The sequence below is a fragment of the Pieris napi genome, chromosome 13, assembly GCF_905475465.1.
Source record: "Pieris napi chromosome 13, ilPieNapi1.2, whole genome shotgun sequence".
In the NCBI taxonomy this organism is placed as follows: Eukaryota; Metazoa; Arthropoda; class Insecta; order Lepidoptera; family Pieridae; genus Pieris; species Pieris napi.
This window is the reverse complement of record NC_062246.1, coordinates 10858728-10883722: the sequence shown is the minus strand read 5'-3', so window position 1 is coordinate 10883722 and position 24995 is coordinate 10858728. Positions and strand designations below refer to the sequence as shown.

General features: G+C 34.4%; 1 protein-coding gene across 5 annotated transcripts in view; it reads right to left on the bottom strand.

Annotated features, from left to right (window-relative positions):
* LOC125055400 (synaptotagmin-7) overlaps positions 1–24995 on the bottom strand; it is a 299046-nt gene that overhangs the window by 68068 nt on the left and 205983 nt on the right. Inside the window, exon 1 of one of the 5 annotated variants that reach the window (XM_047657853.1) lies at positions 5085–5587. The exons of the other annotated variants lie outside the window; for them this stretch is intronic. Within the exon in view, the coding sequence (XP_047513809.1) occupies positions 5085–5209 (125 nt within the window). The 5' untranslated portion in view covers positions 5210–5587. Of the gene's footprint in view, positions 1–5084; positions 5588–24995 lie in introns of those variants that run through there. 5 annotated transcript variants of the gene reach the window in all.

The window sequence follows — 24995 nt, the reverse complement described above, 5'->3', positions numbered from 1 at the left end:
GGTTGATCGTAGAGGGATGAAACTTAGGGGTTGTATGTATTTTTGTATGATGTATCATAAAAAAATAAAAACATTTTTTTTTATCCCTTATCACTAAGGGGTGTGAAATATAGATAGTAGCCGATTCTCAGACCTACTGAATATGCATAAAAAAATTCATAAGAATCGGTCGAGCCGTTTCGGAGGGGTATGGCAACGAACATTGTGATACGAGAATTTTATATATTAGATACCAGCAGGTGTCATTAGGTCGCAGTCTCAAAAAAACGTAAGCAACTAACAAATAAGCTGCCAAAAAGTATAGACAAATGACTTAGCAATAGACACAGACCAACAAAAATCATAAACTATAGAGTATCGACCAGTTACTCGGCTTAATGTTGGGTTCGTTAACCTTATGACATTAACCATAAGAGAGATATTATCTACACTTTAATATAAACAAAACCTCGTAAAAATTAAAGACATCAACAGCATAAGTGCTATTATGTCTAAAAAGTTTTCGCTACATTATTATATATTCTGTTCTGCTAGACAGTTTACATTAAAACTTCTAAATGACGAAAGTCAAACTTAGATAATTTTTCAAACCGCCTTTCCATTATCCCGACCCGTTTTGTCATGGTATAAGTATATAACTTTTTTACCAGTTTTTTTAATATAGAACAGTTGGCAAACTTGCAGGAGGCTCATCTGATATTAAGTCATACCGACGCCCATGGACATTCAATGCCAGACGGCGCACGAGTGCGTTGTCTTTTAAAAACTGGTACGCTCTTCTTGGTGCGGAAATACATCAGCAGGTAGCTGGTTCCACATAGTGGTGGTGCGCGACATAAAACAAATCAGTGGCGCTACAACCTCTTTAGGTCTTGGCCTCAGATTTCTGTTTCATGATCATTTTTAAATCTAATAGGCAAGTAGGTGATCAAACTTCAGTGCCTGACAAACGCCGTCGACTTTTTGGGTCTAAGACATGTCGGTTTCCTCGCGATGTTTTCCTTCACCGTTCGATCAAATGTTAAATGCGCACATAGAAAGAAAGTCCATTGGTGCACAGCCGGGGATCGAACCTACGACCTCAGGTATGAGAGTCACACGCTGAAGCCACTAGGCCAACACTGCTCAAAAAACCTTAAAAAACGCTCAGTTGTCGAGGTGATACGGGTGGTATTTCGTATTCTGCCTCGATGATGAAACTCAGCTGCAGGTATTGATCCGAACAACTTCACTGAACACTCTAGAACTCAGCATTAAAGTGATGAAAAATAAAGAGAAATGTATGGAGAATCGTAATTGTTTTAATTGCTTTTTTCCCGGCAAAACATAAAACTTCCAAGGTTGGCAGGCACAGAAGACTTACAACATGATTAATTACAATAAAACAGAAATGTGTCTGACCATTCCCCTTTGGGAAAGCAATGACACTTTGAGGGAGAGGAAAGAATTAAACCTAAAGATATAAGTTACAAAAATCTCATAAAGTCGGCTTATCCATAATCATTAACTTAAACAAGGATATATTCGATAAATTTTATTAAGGTTCTTAAATATAATAAAATTTTATGATAGAGGAAAAGTTATCTTTATGGTATTTTAAGGCGCTTTTTGCCATTAAATATATTGATTTTAGAGTTATCAATTGCGTAAGAAGTATCAGCAGGGATATATGAGAGACAGTGAAGTACTGATACGCGATCATCTTTAATTATATCATAAAGAAGAAATTGTATTTTGTATGGTTTTAATGAATTAATAATTAAATTTATATTTAGCATCCAGTAGACATCACAAGTCCATAATAGAAAAAGTTGTATTATCTTATTTGAGAAGACGGCCTTCAATTGTCAAACACCTGGGATCCAATAATATCCAAATTAAAATCTCAAGGTAAACAATGTGCGAAAAAAGAGGACACCGTGAGCCATTTCTGCCAAAACCCTCCATCTTTTAGTCGATACCAACTCCGTGGAAATAAATACAGATAATGCAACTTTTTCTACAGCTGTGATACTTTTTGACATTCAACACATTTTGTCTTCAGTCACCGTGACCACGCACGCTGTAAAGCACGCGAAACGTCGGTTAAATTTAAAATTATGAAAAATAATTGTAAATTCTAACTTCAATCCGGTAAAAAATTGTTTTATTAACAAATTATTACGTCTTTAAAATGAGAGACTTATAGGTACAGGTACAGGTACATAATTCAGCGGTATCCTGTAATGTTGACCTACTGCGTCAAGCGTGCGACTCACAACACAGAGGTCGGGGGTTCAAATTACAGCTATGTATATAGATTTCTGTTTATATGTGCTCAATAAACGCGTGATTCTGACGTGAGGGCAAACATAGTGAGGAAACCAGCATGTCTGAAGCCTAATTGACGACTCGTGTGGGACAGAGATTCGGTGATCAAAGAAACGGATGTAATCTGAGGTCTTAACCCATATAGGCTAGCAGCGTAGCAGCGATTACTAAATCCCACCTCTACATCGAATTTTATAAATATTCAGTATCAATTACATTGGACATATCCAGGCGATTTTCGTGAAAATAAATCAATTTCCCCCGACATGTGTCTCACGGTCTCGAAATATAAATTATTGTAGGAAAATTTTTCCATTTTTCCTCAGCGGTCGTAAATTTTGTTCGGGGTTTTGACTACGAGTACAGATGATTAAATTTGACGTACAGGTATTCTTTCGGTAATATTAAACGTTTATTTCAGACGGCTTTAGAAAGGTATTTATTTAAATTTCATTACATTACAAAATAAAATCTATTAACAAATATATTTAGAGATACCTTATCGCTAATAAGCGATCTCTTCCAGGCAACCCTAGTAAGGAAAGAAAATACTAAGTGTAAGAGGCGATCCTTTGCAGGCAACCCTAGTAAGGAAAGTAAATACTAAGTGTAAGAGGCGATCTCTTCCAGGCAACCCCAGTAAGGAAAGAAAATACTAAGTGAAAGAGGCGATCTCTTCCAGGCAACCCTAGTAAGGAAAGAAAATGCTAAGTGAAAGAGGTGATCTCTTCCAGGCAACCCTAGTAAGGAAAGAAAATGCTAAGTGTCAGAGCAGGTAGTGCATCAACAAAAAATTACAAGTAACACTGAAAAATAATACAATAACGAAACTTAATCTAATATAAAAATATTAATAAAAAAAAGAATGAGCAGTTGGCCTTGTTTGTGGCTTCAGCGTGCAAATCTCATTCCTGTGCCCAGCCGAGGATCGAACCTACGACAGGTTTGATCCCCAGCTGTGCATTTAACATTCGCCCCAACGGTGAAGAAAACCACGGCTTGCCTTAGACCTAAAAAGTCGACGCTGTGTGTCAGGCACAGGAGGCTGATCACCTGCTTGCCTATTAGATTGACAAATGATCATGAAACAAATACAGAAATCTAACGCCCAGACATGAAAAGCATGCAGTGATTTATTTTTGATCTGGGTTGTGAGAATTTCCTTCATTATGTATCACGTACATTCTCCGCAAACTGGTGCTACAGCATAGATAAGTCGAAAGTTGGAGTGCAAACAGAAGCGCTGTAAGCCGATTTTAATACTAACAAATATTTACGACAAGACTAAACGTTGGTTCAAATCAAAACCAACATTTATTAATCATAACTATGTTCCCTTATCAACGTCAGCATTTAAAAAATAAACTCTTTTTAATCTTTTAAATGCAAGCATGTGGTGGTTTTTCCTTACCTTCCACATCGCTATTTGTTGGTCCTACGAATCAGACTAACTACAGTAGACGCTTACTAAGCTCCCACTCTGTCAGTCTACCACCAACGCAGCTGCACGTAGATAAAGGAGTATAACGCTCATTTACTGACGCCATTGACTTTCCCAATGTTTATACTGGATCTTTGTAGTATCCTGGAAGAGCTTTTCCTAAGGGCTCCCCACAAACCTTCTAACGCTGCCGGTTTGTTATAGGGGACTCCCGCTACCTGTGGATCCCGGTAGTAGCTGACACCTAAGCCATTTCAAGTGATCTATTTATTTTTTAATCATAAGAATTTGAAAAAAAATATTTGGGCTACCCTCAATTTATTCTTGACGTGGTATATACCCAACAAACTTCATACAAATCGTTTCGTAAGACTTTGGTTGGTTACACGAGAATTTTAAGTACAGCCTTGGCAAGCAGATTCAATTTCACCTGTGATTTAAATATATTGACGGAGATTCGTCGGTAGGGATTTCTTTGTATACATGTAAAGTACAATTTTCCTGAAAGGTATGATACGTTTTATTGTTACACTGTTACTCCAATTCAATCGAATTAATCAATTGCATAATGTATGTTAATTTTATTTGAGTACTATGTTATACTATAACATTATTTTTCTATTATGTAAGTCTTGTGAGATATTTTAAGTAAGAAACAGCCTTAAAAGAATATTTTTTTATGTATAATATATATGGTATTTAAGTTAGTCAATGTATTAACAATTAGCCTCCAAAATGCTTGGTGTGCTCAGCAAGGCGAGACGGTACTTCACTCCGAGCCACCGCTTGCAACTGTACAAAGCGCAAATTCGGCCCCACATACTGTTCTCACCTCTGGGCGGGAGCTCCCCAGTGCATAAAAGAGCGTTCGAATATTTAAAAGGCCAACTACGCACTCGCGAGTCTTTTGGCATTGAGTGTCCATGGCAGCGGTATTTAACATCAAATGAGCCTCTTGCCCGTTTAGACGTTGTTATATTTAAAAAAACTAACGCAACAACATTTTGAGGTCTGGGCCTCAGATTTCTGTATTTTTTTCGTCATGATTTGTTTTTTAATAGGTAAGTAGGTCATCAGCCTTCTGTGATACACGAATTTTTGGATCAAGGTTTTCTAACAGTGTTTCCCTTCACTGTACAATCGAGTACATAGAAAGTTCATTGGTTCACAGCCGGGGTTTGCACCTACGATCTCAGAAATGAGAGTCGCACGCTGAAGCCACTAGGCCACTGCATTATAATTATTACTGTAAATAAATTAGCAAATCTCTAGAAATATCGTGTTTTCTCAAAAACTAGTCCCTGAAAACTCTTAGAAAGAACTTTTTCCTTACCTTTGTGCATAGTACTCGAAGAATGCCACTAGAATTTCAATTGACCGAGTCATAGCCGCCCACATTTCGTGCGTTTTGCATTTTGACAATGACGCCGGAGGTAACCCTGACGGGCCGTCAGACATTTATTGACATAATCACACTGACACTTTTATATGAAAACCCTGGTTATATACCAAACATATGTTATCTGCAATTCAATTTATCGTATCGAAACAAATGGAACTCAGAAAGATTAAAGATTACAAAATATATTTGTGTAATTTTGTAGGTGATTATACATTCGGGACGTAATTGTTACTGTTGGCTGCGACTGTACTTAAACAGTTCGAAACAATAAAACATTGTACGTGACATTACTGAGTTATAAAGTACAAGTTATTAATTTCCGTAACCGACTGTACCTATGTGTAAGTCACAATAACGGCTTTTGCTCGCGTCTGTACAGATCTTTTACACAAAGGATATAATGAGTATACAAAATAGGGCTTTGCTAAAAATTTTATCGAATTACAAAACATTTGTTTAATACACGGGGATTTTTTTAATTGATCCTATATTTAAATACTTAAAATGATTTAGTAATATTTAATATTAATGATGAATTCTGTTTTTCAGGAAGATATATACTGCTCTCTGATAATTAGGAAGGATATATGAAGTATGTATCTTTAAGATTTTAAAAATTAAGAATATTAAGGATTTTATTTTACTATTAACTTCATTAAGAAATTCACGATTATTTATGGTAGCGAATGTTTTGGTTTGTTACAAATTATTTTGACAGCCCTAAATATTACGTACTACACCACCTACGCAGATGAACAACAGGTTGAACAATTGAACAACGAACACAAAAAACAATTGTTCTCATTGACAGGGTCTCAGTTGAAATGACAAGTACCGAACACTTAGAATTCCATATTTAAAAATTCGAATTTCGAAAAGCGTATACTCCGAACGACCGGTAATCTGAGACTGACGACAGGATAACCGCGCGCATGCTCCCTACAAAATTATCGTCTGAACGACCAGAGTATAGGACCTCTGATTTTGATCTGGGTACTAGGTTTTTGTATGTAATCGAGGCTCGGTTACGGCGACCAGGGGTCAACGGAAACTGGCCGTGCAGGGGTGAAAATTCATAAGCTTATCGCATCTTTTGTACTAGAAGCCACAGTTGGTTTTAGTGGCGCTTTGTGATCGAATAGTTGTAACATTGAATTTTCATTATTTCGTTAAAATATCCTTTTATTAGTTTAATTGTTCACGGATTCGTTAACAACTGAGTTATATAGTATCCAAATGATAGATTTTAACGGAATATATCAAAATTATTAAATATTACTATTAATACGATCAAATTAATTTATATCGATAGATACTTTTGAACACTTGTTACTTAAGAAAACATCAACAAAAAAACCTAGTTTTACGTGGGAAAATCGATGTTTTCCGCGAAATAGTTCAGTAATTTTAGGTAGTACTTTTTAATCATAAAGATCTATTTTAGCAATCGGATTTTGTCTCTTTAACAAACCTATGTGTATGTTCTTAAAACATACTTTTACCGGATATAAAAGCTTTTATTTAAAGTATATTATTTTTTTTTAATTCATATCAATGATATTAATGATTCAGTGGCAGTGGATTGAATATGTTTGATTATTTTATTTTATTTTATGGACCGGATGCCGTTTTATAATTGTATAATGTTTATCAAATATTTCGTAGAACACCTACGCATTGCTACGAAATCTTGTAGCACCGCCTTTAAATATTGCTCCGATGGGAGGAAACTATTAATAACACTTTATACACACTCAATTTTGCGAGAATATTATATTTACATTAAGAAATATTATATTTTTAAGGCAGGACTAGGATGTCCAGAAGTTAATGTAAAATTTTATGTATATTTTTTTTTGACGTTTATAAGTGTACATTGTGTTACCTTCATGAATAAATGATTTTTGACTTTGACTTTGACTAGAGATACGCCGGACAACCTGAAGGATGGTGAACAGTTTCCAGATTCCCCATTAAATAAAATATAGTAGTGTAAATGCACCGTTTTAGCTAAAGTTTTGTATTGAATACCTGGAATGTAGACGTAACGTACGACCTGATGTTTTACACGCTATTTGCAACAGTTTAATTGGCTGACTTAGTCGCTTTTACTATTTTCACCCCTTCTTCATACCATACAAGGCAAGCCCAACTATTTCAAATTCCTCGGTCTAATACAAACTATTTACGTAACTCAGTCATGTATTGTATACCTTCATTATAACTGGCTGGACCAAAGGTCCTAGTGGCTAAAGTCGAGAAGGGGATGGGATGGTTGCATTTTTCAAAAAAAAAAAAAAATTATTTAATTTGTTTGATAGGTATTTTGTATGGATATAGAGAAGGAGGTAAATGGAAATCACAATTAAATTGATCAAGTTACATTTATTTGTATGCATAAATACAATTATGTCAATTTTAAATGGAACGCCTCAGAGTGAGGTAACGCCTCAGAGCGAGGTAACGTCTCAGAGCGAGGTAACGCCTCAGAGCGAAGTAACGCCTCAGAGCGAGGTAACGCCGCATGAGTCATGTTTTTTCGTGCGTGCAGCCGGCTCCATCGAATTATAAGACGTTGTCACGTCAAAATATTGGCAAACTAACTGTTGTGGTCTCTGGCAGAATGACCAGCGCTGTGGAACACGGTACAGGTCCAGTTACAAACACAACACACACTCATTACACACTTAAAATGTACCTTATTCTTTTTTCCATAATTTTATGCTATTTTTCATTTTTGATTATTATTATTACTTTCTGTGCTTTTGTGTGAATCTTTCGTTATAAATGTTATGTTACCATATCATTTTCCGGCCACAACATTCACAAGGCTAACCACTCGTGATCTTAATTAATTATTGTGTTTGTGGTATGTTGTAGCAATATAATGTAGTACTTCATCGACATTACGCAATTAACTTAATAACAATTAATCACAGTTCGATTTACGTCTAAACAATTGTTTGGGATACAGGCAGGATTTATAAATTGTCTCTACACAATTAACAGCCTAACTTAAGACTAATAAGTAATTTAATTCTAACCTATTTAAAGTGTCTAGTACAGTCTCTATTAAGGGGAAGACACTCTGTTCTTGTGTCTTATTTTTCCCCCTTACCACTTACGTGCACTTCCACTATTTCACTAATTCGCATTGCCTTTTCAATCTTCTCATTAGGCCCTGGTGTCAAGAAGTTCAATAGCCTCGACATTTACGTGTTGGTGAAGCCTTTGTTCGTGGGTAATTTTAAAGTAAATATTAGACTTGTGTATAGTGTTTTAGACAAATTCGGCTAATCTCTATTGAGATTGGCCATTTACGCAAGAAATTTTAGTGTATAAGAGTGTTGATCATTAATGTAACAGATTGTACAGGCAATGTGTCCATGAAAATCGCACCCTTTTCCACAAGACTTAATCGGGCAACGGATGTGTTGTTGGTTTATGGTTTGTGGACTCAGTTACCGCATTTAGACTCATTAGGTGTGTTGTGTGTAAAGTCCTGGCTAACTAAACCAGCTGAAGTCCTTCACACAGAACAGGTTTTTATCGTAATAGTTTTGTTGAGTCTCTTGTATTATGTAAGAGAAACCCCGGAGCATCTAACGCGGCCTAGGAACTACCCTAGGTAATTAATAATATAATAAACTCTTTTTTTATATAATAGGGGGTCAAACGAGCTTGCGGGACGACCAAAAAGGGCGACCATAGACACCAATTTTTAGTGGATGCGTTGCCGGCCTTTGAGGGAGGAGTGCACTCGCTTTTTAAACATTTGGAGGTCGTATCTCTGAGGGAAGACCCCCACCGGGAGTCGATTCTGGAATGGAGGAAACTCTGCAGAGATTCTGGTACATGTCGAGTCCCACATACCTCTGCTACTTTTGTATATACAAAGGATACATTAAATAATGTAACTTAATATTTTATTTCAGGTTTTTGTTCTACTATGTATCTGTTTGCTGCTGAAAATAAATGCTGGGCTGACAATTGTACGTGCTGCTGAATTCAAATACAAGTAATACTTCTTTGGCGTAACAAGTTAAAAAATCTTTTTAAAATATGTTTGTAGGAAAACGACACTAACAATAGAAAAAAGGTATATTAACATTGAAAGTTTTATTATGACGCATTATCTAGTTAAATAAATTATATTTACATATGTATCACAAAAAAAAAATTTCTAAATAATTAAAGAAATTGACATTTTTTATATTAAAATGTTGACTATGCTAACTTCAGGGTGTCGGGTTTTTGTAGCGGTGTGCGCGCGCATCGTAAAAATTTACTCTAATCATATTTCCCTAACGCGCCAAAAGAAGTATAACTTCAATACTAATTTCAACTCATGACTTCATTAATATCAGAGAAGCATACTAAGTAGACTCACAAGTTATAGCACAAAATGCAGTCTAAAAATTGACTGTATTTCTTTGAGGTTGGTAAATAATATTACATTACTTTGCATGAATAAAAATATAAACTTATATAATCTAATACAGTAATACAATATTTAAAGTCACAGGAGTGAGTATCAAATGAACAGCGCTTGTGATTCAAGAAACTTTGCGTCTTATCTTTCAAAGTAAGCTAAAGAGATGCAAGTAGGTGAATGGTTTCAGTAAGTAATTCAAACTGCATTAAGGCAAGTCATGCTGTCTATTTTCCTAATAATGTATATACATATTTATCTAGTGGAGTGGGGTGTTGGAATAACTGAAACCTATTTTCCTCATTAAAGTATAATTGTTTTAGCTAAAGTATTGTATTATATACCAGAATGTAGACGTAAACAATACGACTTGATGTTTTTACACGCTATTTGTAACAGTTTAATTGACTGCCCTGACTTATTGTCGCTTTTACTATTCCACACCCCTTTTCATACAATACAAGGCAAACCCAACTATTTCAAATTCCTCGGCCTAATACAAACTATTTACGTAACTCAGAACCATGTATGTGCCTTCAAATTCTAACACAGATTACCAGCAAATAGATAATATATTTAATATAACTAAAAATTGTTTAAAAATATTATTAAAAACTCTGGTATCCTTTATTAGTTATGGCTTTTAAAGAAAACAATTATTTTACATAATTTTTAATTTATCCGACGTTTCGCGTGCTTTACAGCGTGCGTGGTCACGGTGACTGAAGACAAAAGGTGTTGAATGTCAAAAAGTATCACAGCTGTAGAAAAAGTTGTATTATCTGTATTTATTTCCCCGGAGTTGGTATCGATAATACATAACTTCAATCCGATAAAAAAATTATTTCCTTTAAATGTGTAAAAGTTATGTCAATAAAAGACAACACTATATAATGGCCTTATTAATCCTCTTTTGTATTAAATATATATATATATATAATAATGTTCAGTATATCTTACAATTTACTATTTACGAGTATATGTTTAATTATTTCTAATGGTAAGAATTGTTAATTGTGTTTTATGTTTATGTTTGAATGTGTTTTCCGTTTTATCTTTTGTGTATAATGTAATTGTTTAGATATTGTATAATAAGAAGCTGTAGGAATACTAATAAGCAAATAAATAAAGTAATCAGTCTTTAATCACAGCGTAATAATAATTTGATAAAATGAGACGAAAGATGGCTAAAACGTGTTCAATTAAATTTTGTTTTTGAATAGGGTTTATTTTTAGAAACAAAAAATATTTTTTTTTCTTTGTCCTGTGGAGGAAAGGAAAGTGTGCAGTGTCAAATATAAAAGAAAAAAAAAAGTGTGTACTTATGTACGCGCGTAAGAAGTTATCTTCTTTGGCATTGTTAAAAATAGTTTTTGATTGCATGCAAATAATTAATTACAATTAAATAATCAAAGACTGGAAAAGGAGTCATTATAGTCAATAAAGTTCAGTTTACATTTGAAAAATTTAGTAAACAATTATTTATTATTATTCTCTTACATTAAGTGTAACATAAATTCTATTATTATTCGAATGTTGTTTTTAAATTATGTCTAATGCCGTAGCATCTTCCGTGGACAAAATCATTCTGTTAATTTTGTGTCACGGTGCGCGCGCATCTCAAAATTTCACTCTCATAAATTTTTCATAACGCGCCTAAAGAAGTATAACTTCAAAAATCTTGACTATTCGAACATCTACTGCTCGAAGTCTACAGTGGTTGACATAAGCTACTATATATACTCATCACTTGGATACACTTCGATGGAGTGAGTCCATACTTCATTAGTTTTAGAAGATGATTGTAAATGTCACTACCAGTCTTATTATCTCGACGACAAATAAATATAGAACGGCGGCAACGCACTCGCGAGCCCTCTGGCATTGAGACGATAGGGCTGCAAAAATATAATTTATATTCGTGAACAAACAAAACTTCTATTCCACAGGGCCTGTGTGGTATAATACAAGTATGACTACTGAAGATTAGTTGTCACTTGGAGAGTGAGATGCGCTCAGCTTTTGCTCTCTTACTGAAATGGCTCTCTTATGGGCACTGGTTTACAGCGCCCATAAGCAACAATGTTGAAGAATCAGGTACTATTAAAATTTAAAAAGAAGAGAAGAAGTTAAGTATTTGATCCGTAATTGAGGAGAAACACCTCTCGGAGCTCTCAGCTTTTGCTTTCTAACTGAAATGGCGATGAGGCACTGGTTTACAGCACCCCAAAGCCACAATGTTAAAGAGTCAGGTACAATTAAAATTAAAAAAGAAGAGAAGAAGTAAAAATACTTAAATAAGAAAACCATAACATAGTACTTAAAATTAGTTGATTAAAAATATGTTAAATATTTGATCCCTAATTGAGGAGAAATACTGTCGAAACAAAATACATATATATAACAAAATAGCTCGCTTTTAAGAACTCTAAGTCGAATTGGTTCGGAAATATTTCAGTGGGGTATACCTGCCCACATAGCGGTGGCCCGTGGCAAAAAGTGCTTAAACAAACGCTCAGTTGTGGAACGACGGACGTCGAGGTAATACGGATGGTATTTTGGATTCTGCCTTGTGTGATGATAAAAATGTATTTTTATTTTCTGTCACATATTTTAGAAAAGATAGCTTGCAACATATATTGTAGGTATACATTGTAATAAATAAATATTAATTATAAATTGCGTTTTAAATTACACAACGGAAGCTAGCCTACTTAACGCAACTTTAAAACCTATACAGCTTTGGTTAGAGTGGTTTCCATGGTAACCTGATCGATTGAGACCCTACCATACACCCGTCCTATTCTAACACAGACAAAAGCGCAACCTCTGTCTCACTCTAGGGCTTATTATTCTGCTGTCAAATGTATCAATCATAGTCATTGTTGGGATTGTCCTAGAAAGACGGCTTTTGACCGATTTAATAAAGAGAGACTCTTTATTTTTTCGTAATCCTACAGCTAATAAAAATTATATATAATAACAAACAATAACACTAAAAATTAAAAATATAAAAATACATAATATTTAGCTACAAAATGGTTCATTAAAAAAGGAAAAAAACAATAAAATTATTCAATAAATTTAAGAAAGTAATACCTAATTTGGCTGTTTTGTGGTGTGAAAGTGTGGGTATGCAGGTGATTTTGCGCTATGGATATTTTTAATACTCATTTTAACCATATTCCGCGATAGCTTAAACAAGTCAAGACTTAAAAATTGGCCGTTATATATCCGGGCTGCGCGATACAAAGTTTGCATAGTTAGTGTTGATATGAGGAACATGAAACAAAGCACGATTACTTGAACTTTTATATTTTGAAGGCGGATTTCACTGAAAATAACATTACTATACAAGTTTTCTGAAAATAATAAACTTGTTTTATTTAACTGCAATATTAATTAATAACGGATCTTAAGTAATATAATTGATTTTAACCTATTTTTAAATATGTTTCTATTTCCAACTATATATCTAATCTATATATATAAAGATGAAACCCGTTTTCCGTTGTCACGACATAACATGAAAACGGCTTGACCGATTTGTCTGATTCTTTTTTATAATATTCCTTGAAGTACGAGGATGGTTCTTACGGAGAGAGAAATTAAAAAAAATGAGTGAAAAACTCTAAAATAATATTCGTAATAATATTTAAAAGTCAATTTGAACTTTAATACCATAGCATAAAGTTCAAGTGTTAGTGGAGGGGTTCTGGGAAGGTAAATTTTTATTTTTTGACATAATGTAGTTGTCGTATTATCAACTTTCTTTTTTTTATCTTACTAGCTAGACCGGTGTCCCGAATAGTAGAATAAGTATTAAAAAAAAATAAAGAATCGACTGTTAGGCGGTACGATGTTCGCCTGGTCAGCTAGTATAATATAAAATTTTCGTGTCACAATGTTCGCTCCATACTCCTCCGAAACGGCTCAACCGATTTTTATGAAATTGTATATTCGTATTCTGTGAGTCTGAGAAACGTCTACTTTTATCTTTCAAACCCCTAAGTGATAAGGGTGCGGGGTGTTCATAATACATCACACAAAAATACATACAACCCCTATTTTTTATTATTGATTTTATTGAACTAAAAAAATGTTTCCTAGAAATAATATACATTCTGACCCGGCAAACGTTTGTTTTGCAGCTAGTAAGTCTATATAATATATATTAGTCCAAGCCTAAAAATGTAACAAGACAAAATGTTCAGATAATTTCAAGTATTCGTTCAATACGACTGTCAATTTGTGACAGCTCAATTCTATCGACTTTCTATAAAATTTGTATACTACAATTGCATTCGAACGATGGATTTTCATGCTTCCCTTCCCAATTACGAAGCTTTTCTCATGTAAACGTAACTATTTTTACTTATTCGGACCCGGAAGAGATTTATTATATACTAAATTTATCTTGCTTTACTTTTATATAATTGACTTTGCCTTTGTTTATAAAACTAATATTAGCAATGTCACTTATTTATGTATCAATAAGGAAATATACTCAAATACAAGATATGTAATATCTTAATATATATAAATTACGTGTCACGTTGTTTGTCCGCTATGGACTCCTAAACTACCGAACCGATATCAATCAAATTTGCACACCGTGTGCAGTTTGATCTAACTTAAAAGATAGGATGGCTAACATCTCAATTTATACCCGTAATATTATTTTATTGCAATATATGTTTTTTATTTGATAGTCACAATTCTAACAGTTTAATGGCATAACCACCAATAAAGCTTCCCATGACTGGTGTTCTCCTACCGTTTCCCTTGAATAGTTTACTACTATGTAATATCACATACAGCAACGCTTGGACGGTCTGCTAGTATATATACAAAATAACGTTTAAAGAACTTTATTTCTCATTATAAAAAAATATTTTTATTTACATGAGAAACTTAATATAATATACGAACGAGATACGCGTCGCCATAAGCTATCCCAATTTTAGTCTATAATTTTATTCTATAGTAGGCTCATTCTAATATGTATCTTTTATGCCCTTTTGAATTGATTAAACACGCTTATATTACCTATTTTAGAGGGTGATTGATTAAATTATTGCACATTATTAATAGAATTCTTTAAATAATTTCTGCGCGGCTTCGGCAAGATAAGCAAACTCGCTCGACGAGTATTGCGTGTAGTGGCCATTTGATTTTTTAAAACGATAAGCTACTATGTAGAGTTATTTAAATATATAATTAAACACACTGTAAATTGTATCACACATCAATTTTTAAAGTGTGTGTGTCAAACTAAAAATAAACATGATAGGCATGAATATGTAAACATAAATTTATAGTACCTACATACAAATAAAAATCAGTGGCGCTACCTTTTTAGGTCTAGACCTCAGATTTCTATATCTGATTCATAATCATTTGTCAATCTAATAGGCAAGTAGGTGAGCAGCCTCCTGTGCCTGACACACGCCGTCGGCTCTATGGCAAGTCGGTTTACAATGTTTTCCTTTACCGTTTGAGCGAATGTTAAATGTGCACATAGAAAGTTCATTTGTGCACAGCCGGGGAACGAACCTACGACCTCAGGGTTGAGAGTCACACACTGAAGCCACTGGGCCAACACTGCACCAGAGCCAAAACAATTACAATTACGATTTTAAAGGCATTTGAAAGTACGAATCAGCTTACTGGAGCAATAATGTATGAAATAAGGTTTGTGTTCATCATCCGCGACTAAATTGGACCGCATCCCGCATCATATCAAAATGATAGTGACATAAATAATTAACACTGCAATTAGAAATTTCCCGTTCACACTATCCCGTACTGAAATAGTGATTTGACCTAAATTCAACAACAGTGACGAAATTTGCGGGCTAAAACAAAACACGACGCACGCATTCCACCATATTATTGTTTTAGATTTTTTTTTGTGAGAAATGAATTCGGTAAAATTCAAATTTAAAAAAAAAATCAACAATGAAAAACGGGCTTATCTGATATAAAATGGTACCGCCCATGGACACTCAACGTCAGTGGAGTCGCGAGTGTAAATTAAATACTTAGAATCCCTTTCATACGTTAAATTAATTTATGTTTTATTACATTTAATATAATATAATATGGTAGCGAATTTCCATTACAAATATCTAATTCTATTAAAATCTCTTCGAAACACTTTTTCTTTATATATTTATAATTGGAAAATCCATATGTCTTCATATAGCGCATTGATTGTTTTTTTTGTTGAAAATATAAACATAATTCATTTATGTTCCACAACTGAGCGTTTGCTATGGTTTTGCACACCACCACTATGTGGTACCAGCTGCCCACTGAAGTATTTCCGAACCAATTCGACTTGGGGTCCTTCAAGAAAAGAGCGTACCAATTCTTAAAAGACCGGCAACGCATTGGCGCGCTCTCTGGCATTATAAGTGTCCATGGACGGTATCAGTTAACATCAGGTGAGCTTCCTTTGCTTCTTGAAATTTAGAGAACACAATACTTAATAGTTAAACGCCTTGGTAATTTTAAGTACCTTTTCAAAAAAAAATACGCAAACTAGCATCTTTATCAATACGCTCCCTACAGCCATCTCTTAACCCTAGAAAGATAACGTTATTTTTTTGTACTGAAAAGATAAACATGCGCCTGAGAGGCGCACTATTTTAATAGCAGATTTTTTTAATGAATGTCAATTATTTTTATTTCATTCACTACTGTAAATTGTTGAATTATTAATAAGTAAATAAAATACATAAGTATTATCATAAATTTTTATTGAAAATATGAAAATTTGTAGGTATTTATAAACCCTTAACAAAAATTAGAAGTCTTCTGTACTTAGGTAGAAATTTTTAAAAATAGGTAATTTTTATAGTGTTTTTTCTTATTAATTAATTAATTATTATATAATCAGTCTCAATTTTAAAAAAATACTGGAAAAATCAACGGCTAAAGACAATTGTTGCAACCATCTTTTTTATGTTCTCCGCACACTGTCTTTTTACAAATTGTGCAACTCATCTTGGACATTCTCTTCTTTTTTTTGTATATAAGCTACAGTACCGTCGAATTCTAGCTGGAGGTTCCTCATCAGCTTCTTCAGACATCTCTCGGTTAGTTTGTGGGAGGATATTCTCAATACTTTCTCTTGCATAATCTCGTCAGTTGTAAATATCTCAAAGCATGTAAGTGGTTCAAAAATATTTCGAGACATGCGACTAGGCCCTCTATTGGAATGAACTATATTGATCGCAGACGTTCTTCTGTTATTTTGTCCTTTAGCAGTAGCCCAAACATGCCTATTCTTGCCCCTGATCACATCATTAGGCGGCGTTGGTCAGGTCCAGTATTTTCAGAGACATTCTGCGATGAAGGATCATTCGAATATTCATAAATCATAGCTTCATCTACGTACTCATCATCAGTATCGCTTTGCACATTGTCTTCACTTACATGGTCCTCGATCTCACTGTCACTGCCGACATCTGCGCCTTCATCTTCTTCATTCAATAAAGAAACAATTTCTCTTTCATCCAACACTCTTCTGCTCGCCATGATGCTAAAACGCTCCTAAAAACAATTAATTACAATAAGTATTCACCAATAAAAAAAACATACCTTTAAACTTACCGTATATTGGTAAAAAATTATAAAAACAAAATCACTATGAAAGTGGCGAAAGTTACACAAAAGATAAACATGCGCCTCCCGAGCGCAACGCATCGCTCTAACAGCAAAACTGTGGTACTTACCGAACAGAAGCAGTAGTCTCTCGGAAGTGATGACCAAGGATTGAAGCCCGGAAACACAAACTTGTATGCGCGTCGGTAACAAAATGGCAGCGAAATATATATTTCGCGGGCGCCTCTGAGGCGCACGTTATCTTTCTAGGGTTAATAGCGTAAACGGTACAGTTATTGAACTATTACTTACAATGTAGCTTTTATGATCGCGTTTTATGATTAAATAAATACGTCCCTAATGCAATCCCTTGGGCAACACCAGGGCAGCCTAACACAGTTTGTAAACTAGCCATTAAAGATATAATTACTTAAGTACTTTGCGACTACGTCATCAGCTACGCCCTCCGTATACCTAATATACATACAACCCATACAAAACAGAGGTGAGATTCAGCAACGAGACTTACTAACTACGTATCTCGCAGGACGACGCACGTACGGAGTTAGAATTCATTATAAAGTCTAGGTCAGTGATTCCCAAAGTGGTCTATATCGACCCCTAGGAGTCTATGACAACCTGCAAGGGGTCTACGTCAGCGAAAAAAAATTTGGGGGTCCATGAAATGAAAATGGGGGTCCACGATAGTGGATCTCAACATATACACTGATAGAGGAAAACAGACATCGCCTATTTAACAGATTTGATTACAAAATTTAATATGGTTAATTTTTAATTACACGGCGACAGTTTAAATTTGATTAAAACAAAGTCCATCTTATCAGCGTTTCTTGCCAGAGTTAAACTAATGAAGCAAAATATTGGACGGGGCGAATTTTCTCAGTTCCCCAATTTGTTACTTTAAGTTTTTAACACTAAACTTCACTACAGTTAGAAATTTACAGGAAATCAATATCAGGTAAGTAGGCTGTCTACCCAACATGGAAAAACATGGCAAGGGGTCTACGACACAAAAAAGTTTGGGGAACTCTGGTCTAGGTACTTGAAACAAAGTTATCTAAAGACTCCTAGTATTAAACGATTCCAAAACAAAGTGCTAAAGGGAATAGTATTACATTCGTAATGACGACCTCCATCGGGACCAAAGCCTAACAGATGAATGTCGGGGCTATTCAACTTTTTGACCGCGACGGGCCCAGTGAGATTGATAAAGACAAAACCATTTGAACTATTGAATTAGTGTAAGCACGTTAGTATTAAGTGCTAAACAGTGAGTGAAAAAATAGTACACAAGAAGTCTTCCCTTTAATAGAGACTGGAATTAGTGTTATTGGACACTTATGTTAAATATCTTTATTAGTAAATTATGTTAGACTTAAATTACATATTAGTCTTTAGTTAGCCTAGAGCGTAATGTTCAATGATGTCTTAGTAAAGACAGAAAAAGAACTATGTATAAAAAAATCGTAGACATAGATCGATGATCAAACACAAATAAAAGATTAGATTTTTGAGTTTACGAAAGGCACATAGGCACTTCTGGAAAGTTTTTTACTCATGTTACTTCATTATAAATTCCCTTTAGTTACATCGACGTATGAAAAAGGGAATTTTTGAGCAGATACCTTAATTTTAAATCAGTGCAGGCAACCTTACACGAAGGACAGTGATTCTTATTTATGCTTTTTGATTAAGATTTAACATTTAATAAAAAAAATATTTCGTCTCTGTCTGTCATATTGTGTTAACACTGTGATGATAAGAGACTTTGTACTTTAGTTATGTATCTTTATTTCTAAATCTAACTTAAAAAGTTACATAATATAATATGTATTTACAAAACTGATTTCTGCATATAAAACTGGATATAAACACGATTTGCTAGATTACTCAGTCTTGATGTATGTCCAAAAAATATAAACGATTTTAAAACAAATGGTGACTTTCACTCGAAATATAACAAATATAAGCGTACGACCAACCAGGCTCCAGAAGATAGATATTTTCTATTTTTATAGATGTTTTCATTCACAAGGATCCACTTTCAAAGGAGCTGGGATGATCCTCTTTGTAAATCGGAATTCCAAAAGTTATTACGAGTACGTCACAGTCACAGACCGCGCATTTTGGTGGCAGTGGGTCTAGAGAAGCCGGTCATTGGCTTAATGCTAATCCTTCGCCAAACACTGGCCGAACTTTGAATTCAAAGTCAAAAGTCAAAATATCATTTATTCATGTACGTAACACAATGTACACTTATGAATCTCAAAAAAGAAATATACATTAAATGCTTCTAATTTTACATTTACTGCCAGTTCTCAACTCAAGGGCGTAGAACGGAAGAGAAGAACTAGCAATAAACTCTCTGCCACTATTTTTAATCGCCAAGTTTTTTGTTTTACACAACGTTTGTAAGGAGCTGCACCCATTACACCATGTTCCACATGACATCTTAAGTAATAAATAATAATAAAATAAATTAAAAACAAAGGTTTGTCCTCTATCAGCAGGAGGCATGGTGAAATAGGAGCACGCACTTACATTCTCGTGAGCACGCACTTACATTGCCATCAGCCTCCGCTTAGGAATGCCCATAAGTATCCCAGTATCTTTGAAGTAAGTAACCTTGGACATAATGGCCAGAAAACTACGCAAACTGAACAACCATGGTTAAAACTGGATATTCGACAAGTGACCGTGGTCCATAATTTGCTTAGCTCAATCTTTCAATACCATCCAATGCACCCCGATGACACTTGGCTGCACCAGCCCTGATGTGACTGCAGTTTACACGGATAGACTTAAAGATTAGGGTGGAGCGTGCTTGTATTGAGGTTTTTTTTTTTTTCGAATTTCAAAAAGGCGGTGTACGGAATCGGTGCTCCGGTACAAACATATTAAGCACAGAAAATTTGGATTCAATATCTTAACTGCAAATTGTGCCCCAAAGCCCTTGAAATATACACACATTTTCGAAAAAGAGGGTAGTGCTACAACTTGTCTCGTATCAATTCTAAACGTAAAATATGCATTTTCTCACTTAGTTTTGATTGACGATGAACACAACCACAGAATAATTGCGAAAGAAACATAAAAGAACTATTATTTACCCAAGAAATATCGTTGACAATTTAGTAAAATATCGCGAAATTTTGTCATTTTTTGTTTCTGCTACGCGCCGAGGTAGACTTCGCGATGACCTGCTGTGACCAATGAAAATGCATTAGTGACCTATTTCAGTTGAAGGCGAGAGCACGGAGGAGCTGCTATTGTGTCTGCTGCATTACAAGATATCGGCTTAGTGACTGAAGATGATTGCAAGAATGTTGTCGATCGTAGTAAGATCCGCCGAGCCCGTACCCAAACTAGGAACTCACAGATTTCCACTCAGCTCGACCTAGGACAGTCCATTTGTATCTCGTTTGACGGATGAAAGGATAAAACGTTAGTCATGGAGGGCAATCGCAGAAGATTTGTAGTAGAGGAACACATCACTCTGTTAAAAGAAACTGGGTCGCAATACATTGGCCACATTATTTGCAAGGTTAGCGGTGCTAAAACCAACAAACTGTGAGCTTATTTTGTAGCGAAATCGATCGATTTAACTACAATCACAGCCATCGGATGCGACGGTACTGCCGTTGATACTGGGATTCATTCAGGTATCATACGGCTTTTACAAAAAATATTTAAACGACCGCTGCAGTGGCTAGTGTGCCAGTTACAAGCAAATCAATTAAGCTTGTGTCACCTGCAAAAATCAACTACTGGGAGGCATCCCAGTAGTTGATTTAGTACCAATAAACTGTTACCTGCCTGATATCACAAGAACTCGTCGTCACCTATATTTGTTGGAAATATGTCAGGCTATTAATGCAAGAAATTGTGATGAAAACTTGGCTATGAGGTCTCCAGGAAAAATCTGTCATTCGCGTTGGATGACGACAGCCAACTCAATTCTCAGGCTGTACATTTCCACCAAGATTCCGACTGAAAAACAGATGACTGTGACTGAATTCGTCTTGAAGGTTTACGCCCCAATGTGGTTCCATATAAAAACGAAACCTTTGTGTGTTTACGGGGCAAAACACCTACACGAGACAATTAAATTGACTCGGTATCTTCCAACGCACTTAAAGAAAATTGTCGACCCCGTGATACAAAGGAATGGCTATTTCGGTCACTGCGAAAGAGTAGCCACATCCGAGAACTAGCTCTCAGGCGGATCGTGAAGATCAGGGAAAAAACGTCGATCTTCGCTCTTATCAGAGTCTTCAAGGTGCCAAGCTTGAACTTCAACGCAGAGCATATTATGACCTGATTGAATGGGACAAAGTTTCTGAACCGGCAGTCCTGAAACAAATTAGCACCGACTTATTGAAGGATGCCATCGCCAACCCAGATATAGTAGAAACTCAAATTTTGACACTCTATCGTCAAATGCCGTGTCACACTCAAGCAAGTCAAAGGTGCATCAAAATTGTGACGGAAGCGTGCTCTGCTGTATGAGGGTCCGAAAGACGGGAAGGATGGATAAAAAATACGTTGAAATCCTGTAAAATCATGCTGATTTTCAATACCAAGGCAGAGTACAGAACTAAGTAATTTTTAGGAAATTTACCCCATTTGCAGTAGTTTTCCTAACTTTTCCTTGTCTTAATTGTATAACCTATTTGATTTTATGCCTTTATTGGTATTCATATATTAATATTAATAAATAAAATATATAAGAATACTTACAGTTATTTTTTTATTGATTTTAATTTGAACCCCTGTTTTTGGACTTTCATGTTTTTTTCAGTGGCTTTGGGGCACAATTTCTACTGAAAATATCAAAATCCTGTCATAGTATCTTTCGTTCGTATCGCTATGGAGCACCGATTCCCAACCCAGCCCAAATCAAAATCCCAAAAAAAAATTCACGCTCCACCCTATTAAAGATAAGGAAGCTGTTCCGGTGTAAATAACTATGAGATGATTCAATGGGATACTTAATTTGGCGGCCGAGATCAGGCCAAATAAGTCACCGTTATTATTTGTCTAGTAGGCGTTATACTTTTTATACCAAATTATAATATCCAAGTTCATTTTATAGTTTTAAGATTCCAGTGTCAGCGCCATCTATGTATAATATTCGGCAACTCACGATCCCTTATAACTATTTAGAAAGTTGTTGTAGTTTCACAACAGGCCGTTAGAGGGCAGTAACCCATATTATAAATAAGGAATGTTTGATGCAAAAGGTTGTCATAGTGTTAAAATGCATCGATAGAGGGCGCTGAAATAAAACTATGTAGAGCTTATAATAGGTATACCCTTGGCGAACAGATGGCGCTATACACAAAGCTATGTAAAACAATGTACTGTAGTAATAAAATAAAGGTAACAAATATGAGGTTTTATAAATGGATTATTTTATTATTCCACTTATTTTTAATATCTATTGTTTTATGATATTTTACTAAAGCAAAAGTTTGAAAACATCTAAATTGTATTACTTGTTTGATATAGTATATATGTATATACTAAGTATTACCCAAGATAGGACACGAAAAATTCATTCAAGTTCTTATGTGAAATTGAGAAGAAATACAAGATAACGAGAAAAAATATTTTATCTCTGAAACTGTTATCGTTATCCTCGGCTTCCATAACAAAAGCGTGAAGCTTTTCATCACAATTTCTCCGATTTCCCGGGGGTTTTTCAAACTTATTTACACAAAAGATCAGCTTTTCAGGGAAAAGGTCAACTATTTTGTCTATTGCGGGAGTTCTTTCAGAAGATAACTGTTAAGCATATAATCGAAGCATACATACGCCAATAATTCATTAAAAATAGTACATATTTACTAAGGTTTATACTGAAGTATATATATGAAATTTCTGTCACCTAAACGGCTGCACTAAATTTCTGTGTTCAAGTGTTTTAGAGATTGGCTTAGATTTACAATATCTATTTTACTATTACATCTATTTTGTATGAAAAACGTGTGTACAGGACAATGTATACCTTCCCCTAGAATAAGTCTTGTTTTTGTTTATGAGGAATGTATATTGTATAGTTTTATGGCGTAACAAAAAAAAATCCACTCAGTTAAAATCAGTACTGTGGTCAAACTGTAGAAATGTAAAACAAAAAACGAAATGTGTCGTGTTTTGTTTTTATTTTTATTTTAAACACATTCTCACCCTGACGGTCAGTAGCACTAGTCTTGTCCCAAAGGCGATAGCGATAGCGATCCCGACTTCAACTATGAACGTATCAATATATCAACGTGGTGTGTGTTATTTGTTAATCATTGTTGTATTATTTTATCTAGTTTTTTTTTTGTGTTGTGTACTGTTAAAATTGTTATTGCTGTATTTTTATCTACTGTCTCCTGTTTCTTGCCTGCTGTTGTGTTTTTACTATATTACAATAGTAAAAACACAACATTTAATTAATAAGAGATATTTTTTATTATTGCATTATATTTTCGTGTAAGTTGTAATGTTCTTAATGGGAAATAAATATATAGTAAGACAGATATATTTAGTTGCACACTGTTTTTTTATATTATGATTTTAATTTGATTATTATATGAATAAGTTTGCTATTGTATTAGTATTAAGTTACTATAAAAATAGGAAATAAGGGAAAAAATAGATAATAATGATCTTAAACTGTCAGTATTAGTTTTTTTTGTACTAAGGTTGCCATATAAATTAATAAAAACAATAAAAATATATGGATACCATACCAAGAACAACGTATAATAACTAAACTAAAATGTATACTTTCGTAATTTTTATATTAAATAAATGAGTTGTAATACTAGCTTCAATGTTCACATCTCTTATTTTTCGCACGTGCTTATAACTTTGAAACGAACTCTTGACACTTGACAAATACTTAAGTATCACTTGAGCACTTGATGTGAGCTTGTGAAACTTAAGCCTTTTCTTACTTAAAGATAAAAACTTATATGACATGTATATGAAGAATGGTTTCTCGTAAATACTTTATATAATATACTAGCGTAGGTATGTATAAGAAATATTTGGTAAAATTATATTTTTGTCTACGGAACGGCACTAAAACATTAATATATTTTTACCTTGGAACAGTCTGATCACCCACAACACAGAAATGATCTTGTGTGGGGACAAAAATGTTCTTGTGTGTCTGTAAAATAATGCAATAACAGAAAAAGGTTTATTTATGTTGTTTGTTAAATACGTACCTACCCAAGCTCGAGGTTAAAATTCCAGTAAACGTGTTGGCATTTAAACGTACAGACAGTACTACAAATAAAACGTGTGTGTACTCACAAGATAAAAAAGATAAAAATCTTTAAAAAAATGTATTCTACGTTTGTAGAAAAAGCGATACTAACAATAGAAAAAACTGAAATGTTTTTTATAGCTATCTTTAGGGTGTCGGTTTTTCGTGACGCACGCGCTACGTAACAATTTAATCTCACCAGTTTTCCCTAACGCGCCAAAAGAAGTATAAACTTAACTAAAATTAACTTACAGCATAATAATTTTTTTGTGAATATTCTAGCCACCACGTATCAGTTTTAGTTTACGCGAGTGGTTTCTGAAGTATGGACTTGTTGGTGCGACAAAATAAATAGCAATAAAACTCTCTCAATAAATCTTTAGGATAAAATAAATAATAGTTTAAAAAAACTAAAAAACACGCTTTTAAAGCACGTCAAACTAAAAAGTGAAAAATAATTCCTAATTTAGGCTGAAAATGGTAATGAACAAAAAAGCGTGTTTTTTAGTTTTTT